The following is a 12,650-nucleotide window of genomic DNA, read 5'->3' on the forward strand; positions in this document are numbered from 1 at the left end:
TTTAATTTTTAAGTTCATGGGCTATTTGTATGTGTAAAGTGTGGAGGGAGGATTTTAGGACTGCTATTCGTTTTTTGATCCATCATCACCTTCCGTTTGCCGAGATGTAAGGAGATTTTGTGCAATAAAGTGAAGTTCAGCGGTCATATGGACAAGCATTGCTTTCAGTGATTGTGCCAATGCGTTCTGAAGTATCATGATCCTGTGTTATTTCGAATGTCTGGCCATTTAATGAAACCATCAACCTCTGTTTGACTGAAGATAAAGAGCATCCGTTCTGATAGAATTCAGCATGATGCTCAGTGGTGGCAGAGTAACCCACCACCTTCTTGTTTCCCTCGATGCAAGGTTTTGGCCATTGGTGAGCCATCAAAAGACATCAGATCAAAACGAGTTAGCGTTTCTATTCTGAATCACGGAAGAATTTTTCCGTTCCCGCTGTCTGATTCTTCTAGAATACACGCAGGCCTCCTCGCGGTGACCTTTCCTTTGATTTGGGTTCTGTTCAGGTCAACCACTGTTAAATAGAAGAAAAGAGAAAAAGATCAGACAGGAGCAGGGCTTTCATCCACAAAGGTTCAGAATGCGAGAGAAGATCATGCGTTTGAATTGAGCGAACAGTCCATTGATGGTTCCTCTCCATCTCGGCCTCTTTCTCATTCCTTAATCACCTCATCCATTGCTTTTCTTTTTTTTCTCTTCCAGATTATCAAGGACCAGAAGCTCTTTATCATTGTGGGTGGGATGTTGCTGATTGATTTGTGCATCCTCATATGCTGGCAGATCGTGGATCCCCTGAAGAGAACTGTGGAAGAGTACAGCTTGGAGGTGAGTCTGATTGCTTATTATTAATGTTGTATGTAACGATTCAGCAGAATTCCTCGACCGGGTCGTAATGGTTAATCAATCCCAACTAAATCATAGTCACAGGGAGCTTGGATCATTGGGGAGTACATAGCGGCCAAGGTTTTATTACCATCTACGTTATTTTTGGTTCAGGAAGTGAGATGTCCTGCCCCGCCCCCACATCCATGGCGGTTGGGGACGAAGGCCAGCTGGAATGTAGGACATTGGCACAATTCCTTGGAAAAAAAGACACTTGGACAAGCCCGTCCCGTGCTGACACACAGAGGGGGAAGTGTGTGATTGAGCAGGGCTTCAAAATAGGCTGGACATTTTGAGCGTCTGTTTACTTTAGTCATGTGCATTTAGTCATGTGTATTCATGGATTTTAGTCAGATGCTGTCACAAATGATTGGACGTGTTTAGCTGGAACAAATCTAAAATGGACAATGTCAGGCCTGATTGTGTAGTGGATGGTTCTTAAAGTCATCTTGATTTGTGTTTTATAACTTAAAGGGAAAGTTCACCCAAAAATGGGAATTTTGTCATTATTTACTCACCTTCACGTCGATCTAAACCCATGAAATTTTAATGGCATAGTTCACCAAAAAAATTGCTGTTAATTTACTCACCCTCAAGTCATTCCAGATGTAGATGACTTTTTTTAGCCGTGGTCCTTGGTGATTCATATAATGCAAGTCAGTGGCTGGCCATCTTTAAAAAAAAAAAAAAAGCATATCATGGAACACAAAATGAATACCCATGGCTCCTGATGAATTATTGATGTCTTATGAAGCAATATGATCAGTCTGTGCAAGTAACTAAACATTGTATACAAAAAGACAAGACCAAAATGCCTTGTGAAGAGTTATGATCACTTTATATGATGAACAGATTTAATTTAATCAATTATCGACTAATAAACACATCACATATGTATGCAGAAGATCAAACATGCATGTATGATGCACCAGAACCAATGAGGTTTGTTTTTGTGTGTGACACATATACTTCTCTGTTTATCATATGGGATGTGCTATATGCATGTGTGTTTATATGTGAATAAAAGCCTAAATTAAATCATCATACAGTATAAAGTGATCATATTTCTTCACAAGACATGGATTAAACCACTGGATTCATAATGATTAATTTTATGATGCCTTTATGATCTTTTAGGACCTACTAAGTTTTGGTTACCTGGTTACCTCTCAGGTTTTTGTCTTATGGGTTTAGAATGAGATGAGGGTGAGTAAATGATAATAGAATTATTATTTTGGGGTGAACTATCCCTTCAAAGGCATGTTTTCAATGACATTCAACTTTCCATTTCATCTGTCTTTCTATTCCTGAGGTGAATGATCCCTGTACTTAGTGTATTAGAGAGTGAAAGGTCTGGCGACTAACAGGCGATGTGGCTGAGTGGACTTTGCCATCACAACGATGGAATCATGGCTGCTGTCTCTCTGGAGAACTCTTGGCAGGAGATTAGCTCAGATTGATTGGGGCTAGGAAAGGGCCCATTAACTTTCCCATCACTCTATAGGGTGTTTAGACAAGCTTCTCCTTCCTCCTCTTTACTGTATATATAGTTTATTTGAGCCCATAAGCATTTCTCAGAGGTCAAATGGTTGAGAATGGTTTAATTTGACCATGTATTTGGGCTTAAAGCAAGCCATTTAAGTGGCATTCACAGGGATAGCAATTTTTTAGCAATGGATGGTTTAAAAGTCTTTCCCTTTCAATGAAAGTTAGCCATCTGATGCCAGTATTTACCAGTGACTTGGAGACAGTGATTTCTGGCCTGATATTGTTGAGTTAAGTAGAAACAACTATTAGTAACTAGCAGCACAGCCATTTGGCGACCCGTTAACAGTTCAACTCAACTTTAATTCTAATGTGATTTTGAAGAATCGCTGCATAACTTTTGGCTCTGGAATAAACCATTGTTCGCTGCTGCAGGACACTGTGTATTTGTTTATATGAAATTAAGTAATGTCTGTGAGGCTGGAGACAATTACAGTGGACAGTCTGTCAGGAACTTGAAACAGAAGAATGTAAACAGATCTGAGCGCAGAGGACAGCATTGATGTGAACGGCAAACTTATGTGTTTAGAGATTCACAAACTGCTCTGCTGAAAACAGGCTCCATTTCGGCTCCCTCTGATCCAGATTAAGAACTCAAACTTTGCAGACATTTGTAGAAAGTATATAAAAAAAAAAAAAAAAAAAAAACTGGGACATATTTCCTGCATAGAACATTGCCGTTATATATAAAAAAAGAACTTGCAGAGCATTTTTAAAGTTTTATACCTGTTCTTTATTAAAGTGTATGAGCGTGGTTGACATGTATAGCAGTGCCCTTCAGTGTGACATGCTTTATTTCTTCCAGAACTATTTTAAACAACCTTTTCTCTAATTCATGTATAATTTTATAGTAGTTTCTAGGACCTCATATTAATTAAAAAGACATGTAATGCATGTAATATTTGAGCTTTTTAAATATAATCTCTCACACCATATTTTTCAAAAATATTTATGTGAAAAGCCAATTATCATTTTTTTTAATTAATTAAAAGTGACAGTAAAGACATTACTCTTTGTATTTCAAATAAATGCTGTTCTTTTGAACTTTCTATACATCAAAGAATCCTGAAAAAAATGTAAGCAGCACAGCTGTTTTCATCAATGATTCTCGAGCAGCAAATCAGCATATTAGACTGATTTCTAAAGGATCATGTGACACTGAAGACTGGAGTAATGATGCTGAAAATGCAGCTTTAACATCACAGGAATAAATTGCATTTTAAAATATATTCAAATATAAAACAGTTATATTCCATATGTGTTTATGATCAAATAAATACAGCCTCAGTAAGCAAAAGACACTTCTTTCAAAAACAAAAACACATGAAGCATCAAAATAGCTGTAGAAGTGATCTTAAATTTTAAGGTAGAAAAAAAATGTTCATTGATATGTTATTTGTCAGCTACCCACAAAGAGGATAATCAGAGCAAATTAGCTTTTCAGATCATAAATAGCTTGCCAAACAAAACAAGATGTTTCTTTCTTCCATTATGGATATTGGTATGTGTTCTAGAATAGATAGGGATTGTGAGCCCAGGTTAATGTAGATCCTGAGTGTTCCTCTGGTCTGATGAAGGACAAACTGTAGAGGGGCTGATTAGCATTCAGCAGGTTTCTCCTGCAACGCTCACCGTTCTCGCTCCTGTTCTCGTGTCGATGCTGCAGCAATCGCAGTCTGCCTGAACACAGTATTGCAGTGTGGCATTGCCATGGTAACAGCCAAGGTTTCTGACACCCATAAACCAGCGCTGTCACTGCTGATCCCCGAGACAAAAATACAGGGAAAGGCGCTGTAATGACGGGTACCTAAAAATACACACACTTGATGACATGCAAAGTATGTAGAATTTGTCTAAGATGTTCAGGGTATCTTGAACAAACTAAGTGCAAAAATTTAGAGTAGATAAATATGATCCTATTCTTGTAATCCAAAGAATAAAATACATTTACTCTGGGGTTGAATTCACAAAATAGTTGCCCCTTTTGCGTGCAATATTCCAGCGCAAAAGCCCACTTCTTATTCAGTTACCACCCACAATACTGTTAACCAGTGCTGAAATATTGCTGCACTGTGAATATTTAAATTAAGTCATTGTCGTATTTTTTTTTTAGCACAAACATACGTGCTTTCTATGTAAATTAGGCTCATTATAGCACCTTATTCACTAAAGTCAGCTCTATTTACCCGCTGTAATTATTAGTGAGCTATTCCTGCCAGTAGAACGTAGAAGGTCAACTGAATACAATTTAAAAGAGACGTTTGTGTACATTTTCTATCAATCATGGCAAGAGTAATCCATCAAAATATGATGATAGATAAAATGATTGAAGAGAAGCATTATAACACGATGTGTGTCCAGATTTGTGAAGACAGAAAAACACAGGAATACTCTCATTTATTTCTGCTCACTTGCTGCTTAGTCTTCCTGAGTGAATGTGAGCCGTCTGTCAAATTGTCTGAAGTGTTCAAATCCCAGTTTTCTCACTCTCTGTCTCAGACTGAGGACAGGCAGACAGCCATGAGTCACCAGGTCTTTTCATGTGCAAATGATTATTTTAAGAGGAACCTTTAATATGGGAAATAATTGGTCTAAACATGTGGCCTTTCATTATAGAGTGACTTAAATAGAGGTCTGGAGTGTGCTGGGGTCCGCTCTGACTGTACAGCTGGATCCACTTTGTTGGCAGGGGATCCAATGCATAGGCACACATATTCTAGCATTTTGGGGTCATTTGATTGGCTTCTGGTCATTTTATGTTGAAATAATGACCTTATATCCACTAAATCAGTTAGTCTCAGTGGTTAGTTTTGCTTTTATGAACCACATTTTACATGAAACATGAAAAAGTGCCTCAAATACTAGAATTGTACAAAAGTAAAAATAAGTAGCTTTAAAAAATTATTTAAAATGTATAAGAAATGTGTTTATTTATTTACTTACTTACTTACATGAACTGCATGGGTCCAGCAGTATGCATGGGTCAGATTTTTTAAGATTTCTCCTTAAAATGCCAGTGGTTTAATTTATTGCACAAACCATACCGCATTTTAACATTCTCAGTAAGACATTTAAAGGGATAGTTCACTCAAAAATTAAACTTCTGTCATTAATTACTCACCCTCATGTCGTTTCAATCCTGTAAGACCTTTGTTCATCTTTGTGACACAAATTAAGATATTTTTGATGAAATCCAAGAGCTTTCTGATCCTCCATAGACAGCAAAGCAAAACCCAGAAAGGTAGTGAGGACATTATTAAAATAGTCCATTTGACAAATTACAAAATGTGCCAAAATACTGGGGATTTGAGGTTGAAAGAAAAAAGTGAAAGAAAAGTTTTTACTTGCATAGTCAGGGCTCTCGGGCAGGTCGTTTTTTTATTTTTTTTATTTATGTTTTCTCTGCTTTTCTCGTAATTGGTTACCACATACATTATGTATCTGTAAAGCTATCAGTCGTGTGGGGGAGCCACTATATGTTTTATTGTCCCTTGAACAACATCCTTTTATTCACTTTTGTTTAAGAATGCCTCTGTAGAGCTCGTAATGCAGGGATAAAAAGCCATCTGTCTATTTTTGTGTCGTCCTCAGCCCAGTTTGTGTATGATGTGTTTGGACATTTCCAGAAGTATATGTGAGTGTGTTCAGTAATCTGAAAGGCCTTGTAGGACTCTTTATGTTAAACGGCTGTGGTTTGTGCAGGAATCAATGGCTCAACAAAACAAACTGGGTCATTTAGGCCTGAAAAGCCACCCACCTCACTCCTCCGTTGATCATGTGTGAGGAGCAGCAGGGAAAACATTGCTTTCATGAGCAACGGGATCATGTGGACATGGAGATTGTCTGCTGTACCCATCAGTCATTTCAGCAGGAGCTGGTTGAGGCTCTGCTTATGGTGCCAAAGAATTATACAGTAGTTGTAGTAGACGGGAGATGATTGATGGCAGTTATTGGGTGTATATGTAACATAATCCTGAATGTGTCTTTGCTGAATGTTTAATGCGACAGGTCCTATTAGATGCATATGTTTTTGGGCCTTTCCGCTAAGCTTTACAAAATCCAGTTTTCTCCTCGTGATCCAAGAAAATGTCTCTCTTTCTCCATTTCCCTTAAATCATTCTGTTTTCCCATTGTCTCTTGCATTCATGTGGTCTGGATAAGCAGACTCTGTCTCTTGGCTCACTGTTGCTATGCGACTGCTGATGCATGAGCATGAGGGGGATGCAATTTACCAATTAGAGGCCTTCTAAATTAAAGATTGTGTCAAGGGTTTCTGTGCTTAGAAAGGAACGCTGTCCATCAGGGCCATCTGATGTACCGATTGTTAAAGGCCTGAGACCCCTGCCACTGAAGATTACATTGTTTATGCAGCTACTTCAAGAGATTTGAAGCCCTCTGAAGCCCAGTTATTATGCACTAACATGCCAATGGGGTGAATTCAGGTCAGTTTGGCCACTCTTGATGTCTCAGTGGCAAAACGAAGCCCAGTTATTCTCTGTTCACCCTAGAAGTTTTGGTATAATTTAATGGATAATTGCATACTTTATTATGCTCACCAAGGCTGCATTTATTTGAAAAAATACAATAAAAACGGTAATATTTTGAAATATTATTACAATTTAAAATAACTGTTTTCTATTTAAAAAGTAATTTATTCCTGTAATGGTAAAGCTGAATTTTCAGCAACAATTACTCCAGTCTTCAGTGTCACATGATCCTTCAGAAATCATTGTGGTACTCAAGAAACATTTCTTTAAAACATGGTAAATTTATCTGACTAAACTGCAGAGAATTATGTTTCATTTCCTTACCCCAGATTTTTCTTTCAAGCACAAATCTTTCTCATTTTAACTCTTTATTCTTAATTTTAACACAAATTCTGTGAATATCTAGTGTAATTTTGCTTCTTATTTTCTTGTTTTATGAATGTAGAAAATAAGATGAAAATGATTTTGTGCAATGTTATCTAGCGATTGGCATGAGTAATCAAGCACTTTAAAACAGAACCAGTGATCATGAAAACATTGATCTTTCATGATCACACATGATGCAACAGAATGGAACAGAATGCATGGTCTTTAAAATGTACAGTGAATTTTTCCACAAGACAAAGCGTGATGCCTTATGTTTGGAGTTCTATGATAAGAGGCATTTAATAATCAATCTGTGAGACACTGAAAAAAAACAGCAAGACACGATGCAGACGTCTCAAGTACTCATCGCTCCCCATCATTTCCTGTCTTATGCTACAATACTAAAAATTTTAAAGATAAATTAAATAAAAAAATCAGCAATCTTGAAGTATACGGTGAATTCCTTACTCTGTCTTTCTCTCCTTCTCTCGCTCTCTTCTGGTTCTGAACAGACACTCTCAATCACAGCCCCAGACAGATCCATTACACTCAGCTCTACAGCTCCTCACATAGAAGAAAATCCATTAGTGTGTGTGTGTGTGTGTGTGTGTGTGTGTGTGTGTGTGTGTGTGTGTGTGTGTGTGTGTGTGTGTGTTGAGAATGAGAGAGCAAACATGAGGGCATGTAATAGAAAAAAAGAAGGAGAGAAAAACGCACAGCTGCAATATCTCTGTGTCCTCCATTTGCCTCCCTTACAGCTGTTTTTAAGCATTGTCATGCCATGTCATGTCATCAGATGAATGTTTCTGTGTGTGTGTGTGTGTGTGTGTGTGTGTGTGTGTGTGTGTGTGTGTGTGTGTGTGTGTGTGTGTGTGTGTGTGTGTGTGTGGTGGGGGGGGGGCATGTATGCTGTTTAGCAATTCTTAGCAGGCAGTAAGTACTATAGTCGTTGTATAGTCTCCATAGTTTCACAGATAAATCACAAAAAGTAGATTCCTTCATTCCTTTATTAGATTGATGTACTGTAGCATTTCCAAAACATCATAGTAAATATCAAAATTCTGGGGATCCAAATTCATCCCAATGCCTACACTAATCACTATCCATAAAAATAAAATTTTAGTAACATGTCAGAACATTAAATAATTAAATTATAGTTTATTATTTTTTAAATACATTTTTAATAATTTTTTTTTAATAATTTTGGTAAAAACTATACATAATATTAACAATTTCATAATAAACAAATGAAATGAACAAAATCGCTTAATTTCAGGTCAGAGATGACTGAAAGATTTGCAGTTCAGTGAGTCAGATGGTAATTCAATAATTGTTCTAATGGGTTCAGTCAGTTAATTCAGTGAAGGATTTGTCAGACTGATTCAAACTAATAACATGTGAGTTTCTCTGAGTCTTTTCTATGGTTATTCAATAACCGTTCTAATGAATTCAGTTAGTTCATTCAGCAAAGAGTTCCTCAACATATGACTCAAGTAATTTATTAGAAGAACTGACACATCTATTCATGAATAACTGCATGTTTATTTTGCAGCCAGTGCATTAGAAAAGTCTGTCTTTACATTATATCATCACATTCAGATTGCAACTTTAGGAAAATACAGTTTATTTTGCTGTGGTGCAGATTTATGTTAAGTAATGAAACTTTGCCTATGGGCCTGTTAAATACAAATGATTGTCACAGGTGGGTCTTTCAGCACTAATATTAAGGAAATGTTGAGTAAATGTGTGTTTATAATTAAAAAAAAAAAGTTAAAATAATGGCATGGGGTTCTGATAACATGCATATGGGGCAGATGGACCGGCTGTTCATTAGCGAGTGGCAAAAAAAGGGCAGCAGTGTGAGCTGCATTTTACTCCCTCATGTGCACATCTTTCTTGCTGCATCAGCAGTGTGGTGGCAGGGTGCATACAGAAGCTGGGTGCACAGCGTTGACTCCTTGAGTCCTTGAGGAGATGCTTTTCTCTCCTCGTCTCGTGAGGGAAAAGTGGCGCTAGAGGCAGATCTCATCCGTTAACTCACCTGCTACGGATATGCACTCTATTGCGCAAGATGGAATGTAGCAATGGTGTCATGGCTGGTCAACGTCACGCCGTCGCGTGTGACACAGATCACCCTCCCCTGTCCCCCGAGGCATCCGGGACTCCACAGCCTCGAGGCTCAGCTAATTAAACCCTCGGCGGTGGCAGGGGAGCTGGCTGGGTGCCAACCCACCTGGGCATAATGACGCAAACAGCTGGTGACACAAACCAGAGAGCAGCGCTCATAAGATCTGCCCTCTTTGAGTCACAGAGGCTCTTATAAAGAAGTGTTTGCTCACGGTCGCCTTAGTCGCTGGCGGCCGCCGTCCCTTGAGGACAGTGCTGCAACGAGACACTTATGTATTCATCCATACATCATGTGATTGTAAATAACAGTGGTAGTGTTGAAGTGTGGGTGTTGGTTTATTTGGCTACTATCGGGGTGAGGAATGGGACGTCAGGTTGATTTGTGATCCTGTCTGCTGCATCGTCTGATTATATTTGCTTTGGATTTGGAAACAGTCCTCACTTCTTTAGAAGTGGCAGTCTGGGTAAGAGGTTTTATACAGGGTTTGGATGCAGCCTTGGGGTTTTATTGCTCTGATTTGTGGCCGTAATCTGAGCTTCATAATTCGTAGCCTTGAAATGAAGTGATATTCTTGAAATGCCATTATTAGTGGTGCTTGCCAAAGGCACACTATACACTAACCCTAAGTATTACACTTTGGCATGGAACTGATCCCGCCTCACGTTTGTTCACCAGATGATATTAGATGATATCTTGAATCATGTGGTTTGTTGTGCTATTACTTTTCAAAGAATTTGACCTTATGATTTTCACATGGCAGATCATAAAAGAGGCTAAATATCCTATGGACCTATACAATGTCTCTACTGGACAGTGGCCTTCAAGAACTTTCGTTGAAGAGTCTTGTCATAAGAAAGCAAGCATTCAGAAACAGCCTAGCATCATGGTGGCAGGTTTTGCATTTTTTACAGAAAATACTAAAATGCAGTTTAATTATACAATGCACTGTCCAAGAAACAGAAAATGGAAATTTGCTGCTCAGACACACTCATAATCTGTTGGCAGCTGTGAGGGGAACGTGTGTTTCTTTGTGCCCCACAGTTCATTACATTTAAGAGGCCTTAAGACTCAGATGTGTGCAGTGGCGGCTGGTGCTTATCCAGAGTGGAGAAGCACAGATGTCGCTTATCAGTTGAATTTAGTTGCTCTCAAAAGCCGCTTCTCAAACTGCTACTAAACAGTTCTTATTGAAAATTATTGACCAGACTCAGAACTGCAGTATTTACAAATGCTGGCAGGCAAGAGACAAGATTATGAACGGCAGGCTAAATGTTACCGCAGCCATATCGCCAAGCGATCTGAACGACTGAATTCAAGCTGTTTTTCTTTTTTCTTTTCATTGGTGGCACATGCTGAAATTTACAACATCGCTTTTGTTAGTGGGATTTTGCGTAAAGGTGCTGTATGTAATTTTTTTGACTGTAATAATGCACAAAAATACCACAACATGTTTGCAGATATTTAAGAAACATGCTAAGTTCACATACTTGTTTCTCCGAAAAACAATGCTACTAGGAGTTATTCTAATTCTAAGTACATGTTCCATGTCGGAATGTCTGTTTTTGGTTTGGTCTGTGTTATTCTGCCCACTGCCAGTTTATCCAATACGATTTCAACATGCCAGTTGTCAGAAAACACAGCATATTATACGGTGGACCAGTAGTGCACAGCACAACCAAATCTCCACAACACAACGAAATCATCACAACAAAACACATAGGTCTAATTTCGACTTGTTCCCATTGGGTTGCGGCTTGTTTCCCTTGTGTTGTGCTGATTTAGTTGTTTTGCGGCTTGTTTCCATTGTATTGCTGCTTGTTTCTCGTGTTGTGCTAATTTTTTTGTGTTGCGGCTTGTTTTCATTGTGTTGTGGAGATTTTGTTGTGTTATGCACTACTGATTCACCTTAGTATTGCAACCATGGAAGCCAGCAAACAAATTGGGTTAGAGATCACAGAATCTAAAAAGCCTCAGCATCTGTATAAAAAGCCCTGTGATCAAAGCAATATTAAAACGCAAATAAATCAACTCGTTGCCTTTCACTGACAACTGCACTCGTTCCTGTCGCATATCCTCAATCTGGAAACCTGAATGAGTGTATAATCTGAAGAGGAGGGTGCAAGAAAAACAAGACTTTCTCATATTGTGAATTTGGACTGCGGTACCCATTTCAATCACTAGCTATCCCGTAAATAATATGTCCTGCACCTTTAAATATTTGTACAGTTTTATTTTGTCTAGTCTTAAAGCAATCACTGCAAACTCAATGCACATCACAGATGGATATCTCAGTGTGGTGGGAACATCGTCTACCGTCTCTGCCCAGTGCGCCTCTGCTTCCTGCTCTTATCAGCATCAGTCTGCCGCGGAGGCCTCCATCCTCTCTGCAGTCCGGAAACCAAGAGATTTGAGAGCAAGAGCGAGGAGGAGGGGAAGGAAAGAGCCCTCAGGATCAATATTCACACAAGCACTGGAGGAAAGACATGGTGTGAGCGGAGATGTAAACCATATGGCACTATTAAACCCTACACCAGTCACTTAGTGCAGCAGGCTATGGGAGTCCGTACACGAGTCTGCTCTCATCCTCCTCGACACTCATGCACGGCTGCTTTCCTAATCACCGCTCCTCGCCCCGCCCTCCTGCCCTGTCCCGCACAGAGCCTCTATCCTTCAGGACATGTTTAGCCTTAGATTTCATGCTTTCGCGATCCACACCGCAGGTGCCTGCTGAACATATTTAACCCTGCCTTTGTCCCCAGTTATGGCTCTCCCCTGCATGAGGAGGCAGTAATAACGCTATTGTGATCGCCCTAACAAATCCCTTGTTAGGAAAGCTGTGAAATCAAACGTGCTTTCTGCTCACAGGATGCACACACACACTCACATGTGAAACGGCGATACGCGGCAGGTGATCACAGAGTGAGCTGCGAAGCTGAGCGGGGTGGGAATAAAGTAGATAAATGAGATGTTAAAGGAGAAGGAGGGATGTGAAGAATTGGAAAAGAGGGGAGATGGAGTGGAGGGAGGCGCAGCCCCCCTCCTGACTGCCATCTGCACATTCATTAACCTGCATGCCACAACACACTGCTGCGATGGGACGGGCCAATCAGGAGCCTGTGTGTGAGAGAGAGAGATCCTGTTTTTAGGATTTTGCATGATGTAAGAGGTGTCTGAAACTATTGTTATGATTTATTAAAGTTGTCTTTTCTTGCATAATCCTTTTTGTGTTGGTAGATATG

General features: G+C 39.3%; 1 protein-coding gene across 1 annotated transcript in view; it reads left to right on the forward strand.

The window, feature by feature from the left end:
* LOC109077127 (gamma-aminobutyric acid (GABA) B receptor, 2) overlaps window positions 1-12,650 on the forward strand; it is a 198,575-nt gene that overhangs the window by 162,798 nt on the left and 23,127 nt on the right. Inside the window, exon 13 of the mRNA XM_042745768.1 lies at window positions 706-828. Coding sequence (XP_042601702.1) covers window positions 706-828 — 123 coding nt within the window. The remainder of the gene's footprint in view (window positions 1-705; window positions 829-12,650) is intronic.

Source organism: Cyprinus carpio, chromosome B19 (genome assembly GCF_018340385.1).
Source record: "Cyprinus carpio isolate SPL01 chromosome B19, ASM1834038v1, whole genome shotgun sequence".
Lineage (NCBI taxonomy): Eukaryota > Metazoa > Chordata > Actinopteri > Cypriniformes > Cyprinidae > Cyprinus > Cyprinus carpio.